Source organism: Opisthorchis viverrini, assembly GCF_000715545.1.
Source record: "Opisthorchis viverrini unplaced genomic scaffold opera_v5_368, whole genome shotgun sequence".
Lineage (NCBI taxonomy): Eukaryota > Metazoa > Platyhelminthes > Trematoda > Opisthorchiida > Opisthorchiidae > Opisthorchis > Opisthorchis viverrini.
This window is the reverse complement of record NW_008752029.1, coordinates 483,686-494,014: the sequence shown is the minus strand read 5'-3', so window position 1 is coordinate 494,014 and position 10,329 is coordinate 483,686. Positions and strand designations below refer to the sequence as shown.

At 39.6% G+C, this 10,329-nt stretch overlaps 1 protein-coding gene across 1 annotated transcript; it reads right to left on the bottom strand.

The window, feature by feature from the left end:
• Positions 1–4: 4 nt before the first annotated feature.
• On the bottom strand, positions 5–9,768 carry T265_15161 (hypothetical protein; the record flags this gene model as incomplete). The annotated part of the gene is made up of 3 exons (XM_009176858.1): positions 5–287; positions 9,192–9,379; positions 9,412–9,768. Coding segments are annotated over 3 exons (828 nt in total), but the record flags the coding sequence as incomplete, so codon positions are not given.
• Between the last annotated feature and the right edge of the window lie 561 nt (positions 9,769–10,329).

Sequence of the window (10,329 nt, the reverse complement as noted above, 5' to 3'; positions counted from 1 at the left end):
CACCGGCGACCACAGATTTGAACATATCTTTGAAAGGTAAAAAATAGCTGCTATTGGCTTGCTCCAAAATTTTCGCCATTTGACGCACTTTTGAAGCATTGAGCTGCTCAAAGATGTTCAGCAGGTCGGCAGCCTTGGCTTTCCAGAAGTCAATTTCCACAAGAGGATTCGGGTGGAGGTTGTCCAGTAGAGGTTTTGCGGAATCTTTGAGGAGAGCCTTGTGAATCTGATGTGACCAAGCAATTACCAATGACTCGATTGAGTAAACAAGTGATCTGCTGATTTTTCTAGATCAGGAAATGGAAATAATTACAAGTGTTTTAGAGGATATGCTGTCTGTCAATCGATTTGTTGAAAAACAGGAATGTATGCCGTACGTATCAATGGGGAAGCTACTTTATACAATGCCTTATGATCCCAATATGAAACGAACGTGAAATAAAAGTACTTAGTGGGCACCACTTGAGGCCATAGCAAATAAAAGTTTAAGTGTAGACTGCTGTTTATAGTTTGTTATACAAAGACCAAAGAAACGTACAAGTAGTTTTATTATTTCAACAGATATGTTGTTGTGCTAATCGTAATTGAAACGGATAGAATTGGAAATCTATTAAGCTGGTAACATAATAACTGGGCGAGAAGCATTGTAGCTACAACAGCAAGCTTACATTTTTTGGTGTTCTGGTTTCCTCTACTTGCTTTTTTATTTCACTGCAATTTATATTCGTTATGCTGTCTGGCATTTTTGAACATTGAGTTTTTCATCATACATGTGGCGAGAAATCGCTTAATTCCTTAAACAGCTTTAAAATTATTCCCAATCAAAATTTACATAAGTAGAGGATGGTCAAACAAAAACGGAATGTGGTTTGTACACAAGACAACCAAACTCGTTGCTGCTGTATAAAGCCAAATACCCAAATTTCAGAATGTAAGAAGAGCGGTATACATAACTTTGATAAAGGTAATACAACCTACCGTTTTAAATGTCAGTTTGTACCAGAATCATTTCTTTAAAAAGAGTCAAACACACTGAATGCTACAGTACAACGGAAGCTGTTTAACTTTTGGTTTGGCGCACCAACGGCAGTGATTGCTACATATTGAAACCACGGTGGATTCGGCATGTTCCACATGTTTGCAAGTCAGATAAAATCCCTTACATAGAAAGAAATGCCGTATAGAGAAGCACAGAACGAACACAAATGAAATGGAAAAAATATCATGCTAACGGTAGTAGCTTGAAACCTAATAGTCATCAGGAAAGCAATAACGTATAATTGAACAGTTGTTTCGGTTAAAATCATGCAATAGGCGTATTCTAACACTTTCATCCAGAGCTCTAGATCTTCGGCTACGCTAACTCAGAAACACGGTTTGATTTAGCTAGCCGAAGAAATATATGGTTATCACACCCAACACCCATGTTTACTTGAGGTTATATTGATTCACCACTTTTCGCATGATGGACAGGCTTTTGGTATCTGAGAGTGCCACTCGTGAGCCCCTTGTGTGGTTTTTAAAATGCGCTAGAAGATTGCATCTCCAAAACACCCACCCAGCAGAACATTCTCTCGGTAGACGCGGGAGGGAGGTCAGCGGATTGAGTGTCGTTCATTAACTCTCCATTTGCATTTTTGCGCATGGCTTTAAATTTTAAATCTTCCAAATACCACTTTTCCACATCAAATTAAATGAAAATTCAAGATAACACCACCAAAAGCGTTTTATTTACCGTGATGTTCCTAGAATCCGTCAGTTTTCGAAATTGCCGAAATTGATGTTCAATAATTCCCCTGTTTTTTGTTTTAATATAATGTATATATTTGCCCACCTTTCTCACACTTTTGCCCTGTTTGTCAGTAATCAGTTTGTGGTGCATGACAAGGATATCCGCTTCCTTCATTTTTGAGCTCAAGATATCTTAACCTTTTAAGGCATGAACTGACCGGGAAGCCCGTAGTTCGAGCCCAATCACTGCATCTCGCCCATTCCTATTTGGGCTTAAGGGACCTGAAAGTATCGCAGTTCTCATGTTTCCTTCTGGCGACATGGTAGCTAGGCACCAAAAAATGGCATTGTTAAGCGACCACGACTTTATTTTTAATTCCGTTGCCAATGCGATAATGAGATAAACAGTGCAAGGTATCCAAAACCCTAGTGTTCAGATCTCTCCGAGCGAAGATTCTATCAACCTGGAATATTCAGGAAGTTCGAGCGTCACCCAAGAAGCTGACAGAGACCATCCGGTTTTTTGTGCTTTGCCCCATAACCTGCAAAGTCATGCTGTAGGATTCACGGTCATTGAGCATGCTTCTATGGATCAAAGGAATGACAAAAGATGTTGTGTAACACCATAGGAAGATCGGAATTTCCATTGGCTTCGATGGTGATGTGGCAGACAAACTCAACGCAAAAACTTCGAAGGCTAGAATTGCGTTTTGCCAGTGTGAAATCACTGTGGCGCTAAAAAGCTGTTTTCTGGGTTTCAGAGGACTCGTGTGCCAGAATAACGTGCGAGCTGTATTGTCGTACGGTTGCAAGACTTAGCTACTCCAGACGGAGAATCGGAGACTTCGTCATTTCCATAGTAGCTGATGTCTCAGAATCGTCGCTGGAATCAGCTAAAATTGGCAAATTTGCAATGAGGTGGTCAGGCGACAGGATTTTGGTAAAACATCGTGTAACAAGTGTATCAACAGTGCATCAATCGCTGCAAGCTAAGGTCACTGGGTCATGTATTACGCATGTCTATTTGCCACTTGCCAGGAAGAGTGCTGTTTCTCGTCCATATTTGGAGTAATGAAAACCTAGAGGTAGACAAAAATTGACAGGGTAAAAGGAAGTAAAGGTTATATAAACTCCGGGTGCTGTTGGCGCTGTTTTCTCTTCAGGATGAGGTTCATGTTACCCTCCATATTCTTGAAGACATTAGACAATCCGGCGGCTTACCTATGACAGCGGCAATCATGCAGTCAAGACTGACTGCTGCAGGCGTAGGTGCCTGTGAATTTTGTGGTGGGATAGCCACAAGTTAATCCTCTTCCACCATTTCTTCCTTCTTTCAATTAAAAGGTGTTTTTCAGCTAAACGGACATAACCTGATGACAATGATGTACCTGTTTTCTTATTTGATTCTGCTGTAAATTACCGTGATATTGTCTGCACTGCCTGTGAGTTTTCAAAAGGATTTCGCGTGTGATGATGAACTATGGAAAGGGACTTAATGATCATCTACTTATCAAAAGACTAGCGCTCAAACGAAAAAATCACCAAGCAAACTGAGATGAAAAGATGCTGTCCAACTAAATGGGCTACACAGCAACCGCCTAATTTTTGGGCCAATTTTCTCGGCTAGCACATGGCCGGGCTCAAAGGAGGCTGATGTAATGCACCTTACTTAGTGAAAAGTTAATTTAATCCTAAGTTCACATTATCTCAGGGTTTAAATAAGTGTTGAACTCAAATTTATTTAAATTTACCTTTGAGCAAAAAGTTAATCTGACATACATTTGAAAATACACTTACAAAGTGAATCCACCCAAAAATGGCAACGTATCCTCAAAGTTTTTCCTCAACCATATATATATATATAGTATGAACTCAGAGGAACAACACTTTAAACCCCCCTTTTGGAAAACTAAATTGGTGTTAACATAAAACTCAGCTGAATCTTAGTTGAATCTCTCACCAAATGCTTATCATAGTTTTGATAAAAACTTAAGTACTGGGGCTTCCTGAGAAACTCCAAAGGATGAAAATCTGATGGTGAGCAGCAGATGGGTTTTTGCCAACGTTTTGCGAAAGACCGCAACAAAAGAATTTTGCGACGACAGATATAAACTAGCGTTTTGGTACAGAATGTTAACCGTGGGTTGGTTTATCCCTGTTTAATGAATCTAAATCCTAAGAAATTCTTGGACAGATTATCCAAGCCAAAATATTCGGAAATAAAAGGGCCACGGCTTGAAGAGTCTAGATACCTATAAGCCATTTGGTCAAACTTTATCCCTATTTTTACCTTCTTTTCAAAGTAGTCCCTTTAGTGTCAGCGAAACAACTGTGTAGAAAAATGTTGTTGCATTGAGTTAAGAAGTTTATGCAGGTTTATTGGTGCAAACATCAGTTTTAACTCAAACCTTCATTTGTCAGCTTGACGTTTGCCTTAACTGCTCCTCGTACCTACCCTGTCCTACGATGTTTAATACACGAAAAAAGTTCAACTCTCAGCCATGAGGTAATTCGGCTGCCAATCCCCACGAAAAAGATATGAACATCGATAAAAGACAGTGTTGGGCTTTTATGTAAAGTAAATGGCTCGATAAAGTGGTTGATTGACAACCAATGATAACATACTTGCAGTTCATGCGAGTTTAGGTGGCATGTATTTTTGTCTATGAGCGTCTAGTATATTTTACTTCAAGCTTTGAGTTGGTCTGTCAAAACTTTAGTGATAGGAACACGACCTGCCTTGAAGAAGAGCTTTCAACGAAGTCCGGCTGGCGCCACCGCCTAAAAGAAGTGTTATTTTCTTTTTCGTCCGGACTTGGTAACAAAAGTCTACTATTATAGACAGTTCCTTCCAGTGCACATCACGTCTGCATGCTGAAATGATGTGCACATCATGCATGCTGAAATGATATAGAATGGCGAAAATTCCGATGCCTACGTTTGACGCCCAAATCTACCCTTAAGAAGCGGAGGATGTTTAAAATACACTAATCACGGGAAAAAATGATTTTTTGAAATTCGGCAAAAAATCTAAAAGCAGCTGAAATTCTTTTCTCTTGAAGAATCATGGAATTTTTGACGCCAGGTTTTCCCGGAGATTGGCTAAAGCCCTCTCCAGGTTAAAGAGCTAATATTCACTAAGAGCGTAGTCTGCTAGAGACATATGTTTAAGAAGTCATTTCAACAAAATTACACCAGCATTAGGGGTATTTTTCAAAAAAGGCATTCCATTAGTCCTTAATATAACCAGCTGCAAAATAAACCCACTTCTTTGGCACTGAACCTCATTGAAACGAACAAAAAGCTTTCAGAAACACTACCTTTAGCCTATATTTCTATTGTGCTTACAGCCTGACAACTCTCAAGACGTGTATGTTTAGCCCAAGTTACTAAAGCCGCGGAGCAAAAACTCACGTTATTCTGTCATCTTATTATCTAATAACATCAACACTAACCTGCATGTGCCACATAACCCACTTTTATGCATACTCATTGGCAACTCAAGGCATTGTCTGCTCTACACAAACGTTTATTTTGCCAATCCAACCGCCTAACTCAAGTCATTCAGGTGGATTCCAACCTGGCCCATAAAATATGCATCACTGCAGCATCAGTTACAAAATGCCTTAGGACCCCAGCATAATACAGTATTGGATCGGCGTAGAAGTCAGTCCCTTAATCTACTTAACTTTGGCTCTTTTCTATGATCTTTCGGAGGAAAGGGTCATCGCATATTAGTTGAAAGGTATTTGATCGTTTGCAGGTAACCCACGGAACTGCATAAATTCGAAAGCCACCTAGACTGGTCTCCTAAAAAGAAAATTCTTGTAAACTTTCAAAATTTTGGGAGCATTTTTAAAATAACGTTTTTAGCACTTCGTATACTTCAAACTATTAGTGCGGAAAATAAAACAGCTGAATGATAAACCAAATGTGTAGCGTTTACTCTTATAAGAAGTATCTCTCCATGATGAGATTTAGTGTTCTTAGGCATTTAGTTGCCAAGACTGCTCTTAAGAGCATTAAACTGCTCTCTACCAGGAGACTAATTTTCAAGAACCCCATAAGTGCAATCAGCAGTTATGGAGACATAAGGCTTTGCAACAATCAGACTGAAGTCTTTCAGTAATTAATTCTGAATACTTCATACTTTATACTCTATATCAGTACCCATCATGCCAAATTTTGCTTTTTGTGAGACAGTAAAGCCTCAAGTATAGTGAATCTGTTGCAATACAACAACGCAATCAGTCGCAATTTCAATTCTGAAGTAGAATTTGAAGTGTCCTTGAATGTGTCTTTCGAAACAACTATTGGAACTACCAGAACGCACTTCGACGAATTATGGAGAGATTTGTGCCCAGAATCACACATAATAACGTCGGTACGCCATTGAAATGACAATTCGAAAAATATCATTTGAATAAATTCCGGGTATAACTGATAGTAAGGTGCAAGTTCCTACCTCAACCACAGCAAAACATGGCATAAACGAAAAAGAAATATGAAAGTGTGATTTGAGAAATCTGCGCAAAATTCAGTCTTTATTGGCTAGTTGCATAAAAGATCCCGAAAAGTATCTCGTTTTTCTGTATGCCTAGCCAACAGATTTTCGCAAAAAGTAACCTTAAGTCGCGGGTGCAAAACTCGTGCAGGACAAATGTAGAAATAATCAGGGAGATCTGGTTTTAGGTTGGTGGTGTTTTCAGCTTCCCTACAGAGTGCAGAATGAATAAGCCTAGCCTGAGTGCTGATTTCTACTTCGTTTTTCTCCCGGCAGGGTGGGCCGATTACAACAGCATGGTGGATATTGCTGATAGGTGGGAAAACAGAAGAGCGACATATAAACCTGTTCTCAACAAAAGAGAAGCGACACTCCGTGAAATGGCGACGGGTAGTCTGCAGAATTTTTCACAGGCCGAGGTAACTTTCGGTTGTTTAAGTGCTGCTATAAAAGTTAGAGTCATAACAAAGAACATGAAATGAAGGAATCTTCCCGGAAAGTTCATCAAGAAAACCTAAATTGGTAAAAACCACAGGAATGAAACAAAAACCACACCGAAACAGGTTTTCTGGTCGTTAAAAATAAAACGGCTATGGAATGGCTACTGAGATAACAAAAATTCCTCCAGATCAGGCCTTTATATATCCATCAAGCGGCTCATCATTTTTCGGGACCGTGTGACTCAAATGTTTTATGAAAGTTAGTGTATATCACATTCACTTACACGCTATCAGTGATGTGCAGCATGCTGTTATTGTGAGATAGTGCTAAGTCCGAAGGACGGATCTTTCGTCGAAAGCAGTGTCGTTGTAGGTAGAATCTTGTATCCTAGCAGGGTTATCAACTGGTCTGTTAGAATCAATGATATCAAGTTAAAAAATAAAAAAAGAAAATTGAGAGTGTTGGGCTATTTTTATACGCTTTGCAAATCCAAGCTGTTTAATTTAGGGACAAGGACTACCAAACGTGTTAGTACTAGGAGGCAGCGAAATAATTCATTGTGTAAAAAATTATACCATACAACCGCAGCGAAGCAAATTATAAGAAGGTGCAAATGATTATACAATTAAATTTTACAGATTAAAAGTCACCAGAAGCGAGTGGTTCTTCAAAGGTTTATTTTGTCATCAGAAAGTTAAGAAGAGTTAGGAAGATGGCTTTATTCTGTTAAAAAAATCAGGAAATGCTAATAAATGTGCTTTTTGTACAACTCTGATTAGCTTGAGCGGTTTTGTGGTAATACCACAAGGCCCTGTTTGAAGCACCCTTAAAAGTAAGTCGGATTTTCTTGTGCGACTGGCTTTATACCTGACATAGTTTTGTTATATCATAGAGATTTAAACGTTTTATCAATTTTTTTTAGCGTAATTGAGCTTCCCGGGGTTTCGTCATCTAAAAATTTGAAAACGTTTAATTGCTGTTCTTATTAAGGGCCTGTACAAAAAACACTGTCAACTCGGGTGCTGGAATTTTCTATACCTTATTTAACTGAAAACTTTGCTTGGTAAAATACAAAACAAGGTTTCTTTCAACCCAGTCAAAAATGTTATCGTATCCCAACAGAAAAGAAATGACAAGCAAAGAGGTTCAAGATCTTTGGCTGGCCAACAATGTGACATAAGTATCAGGTATATTGCAACTGGCCACTTCAAATAACATGCTTTTAAACAAATTACACTAAGATAAATGGGCCGATAGTACACGAAATATCAAAATCTGCACAGCAGCAATACTGAAACACACTATCTCTTGTTATCAGTCATGAAGGTTATGACGTGTACATTAAGAGATATCTTTAGGTACTACTCAAGAAAAACCCTATTTATGTCTTAGACCGGAAAGTCGAGCAAATAATCAAACTTATCTACAAAATGTTTCTTGAAGCAAAGCGCGGCCAAAGTGTCTCCTGAATGTCCTTTCTACACACTTCTTAACAGATTTTAGGACTTATGTCAGGTACAATCAAAATCTTGAGAGTGAAAGACACAGAAGCCGTCTTGTTTGAGAGAGATCACTCAGTCTAAGTGATAGTTCAATGATATTCGATCAAAATGAGCCTAGCACTTCAAAGCTGAATGGAAACTTTCTTACTTTGGTCCATTTCGGCGTCCCTAAATACATATAATAGATTAAAAGCTATCAGAAGGGATGTTTGAAAATGCATTTTTGTATAATGTACGCTTCCTAGGGGGATGTTTTGATATACAAGGTTGTCGTGTCAAAAAATTGGCTCGTTTCCCACGAGAAATACAAACATGGTATTTAATTGTTTCTAGGAGCGCAACTGTCTTGGCAAAACCCTAGCTTTTTGCGCCACTGTCTTCAGTGCGCCGCTTTTTCCTAAAGGGTTCAGTAAAAAATTAAATTGCTCGGGTGTAGTTGTGCAAATGTCAACAAGAGAGTTGCAGCACTTCTGGGTGTCATTTTCATAAGGATGGTAAGCGAAGGTATCGGGTTTCCAGATTTAATCCTCAAGGCACTATTCGTACCACTGCGCCTTCAGTGAGCTTTACTGAAAGTGTCACGAAGCAGAACAATAGAGGAATCTCAGTCTGGGACAAACAGCATAGCGGGTTATGAGCAAATGGAGATGCTGCCAAGTGGAGACAAGTACCTCATTTTCTGTATTTAAGCTGGTTCCGAATTATTCGCACTTAGATCCGTCTTCCAATTTGTCAGGTCTCTTGCATATTCATCTGCTGGATGTACATATTTTTGGACAAACTACGCATTGTCCGCATTTACTAGTAGCCTTTTAACACAATCCACATTTCTCTGCGGCCTTTCGATCGTTTAGTGTTAACGGACGACCCCCCAGGTTCCATCCTTACTGGGACCCCAGAATAATGAGGCTCGGGTTCAGTACAAAGTCAGGTACAATACTGACAATACGGATAATAAAGGCATTTCAAGTGGACTCTCAAGAGGAAAATATCCGGTCAGATAGGTGGATTACCTTTCTTTTTTACCAGAGGAGACATCTCCGGAATCTGTCAATAAAGGCAAGAATGTTTTCCCTTTTGCCTGTCCAACAATTATATCCGTTTGGCGCTTCAACCCACGAGCATGTTTGACAATGTCATCATAAATAATGTCTGGCCACGACATATAGTTTTCTTTGTTGCTTACGAGGGGTAGAAGAACCTTAAAGATTGTGGGCGCTGATAGTTCCTTACCTCGTCAACAAAAGCAGAAAAATTTTCTAACGGATTCGAAGACAAATCACCGTAATTTAGGAGTTTATTAACAGGAGAATCTTTCTTTATAGAACACTTTTCTTTCTTCATAAAGTAGCAAGATTTCGCTTTAGAGCTAGAAGGAAATTGCGTCTGAGCCTGCAGGGCTCCTGCTGGCGTTAGAAGAATGAACAAATGCATTTGATCCGCATTTTCAAAGAAGTTGATAATGGTTTTTCTCATCTCTTCGACGTTCCATAGCTTCATCCACTTGTCGGGTTTCAGTTTATTTGAGTTGAGAACATAGTCAGCCAGGAACTCAATTCTTTTATCATCTAGTTCTAATTCTGAGGCCATTTTCCACTCGAGAAATTCGATTTCGCACGACCAGGCGTAGCGCACGTTTCTATGACGAAATTGGGACAGGGAACTTTGGTTCAATAAAAGCATGTCCACACCAGTTCAAATTATTCACGGATTCACGAATTGATACGCAGGATAGAGACTTTCGCCCAAGTGTCCCGGGTCGGTTTTATTCTTGTTGTTAAGCAGCTGCCGTTCTCCTGAAAGGCACAACCCCAAAAAGGTGTAACACTGCTCTTAAATTCTCGGGGGGGGGGTTGTGGGGGGGGAAATAAAGTTGTCAGATCGAGGACTCACAAAAATAAGTGCCTAATAATGCTTTGCACTGAGTTCTAGAAGAGGTATGGAAAATCAACGGAGGAAGGTTATTCTATGCAGCTACTACCCGAAACGGGAAAAGTTTAACTTATGAAGCGTGGGCTCTTAGCTTGAAAATTTTCTTGCCATATCCCCGGCGTGAGTTTGCTGGGTAAAGGTGCAAAACCTGCCGGCGAAACCTTGTNAAAAGTGGATCCCTTCGGAGGGATGCTACTACAGAAGAGACATTTCGAGCAC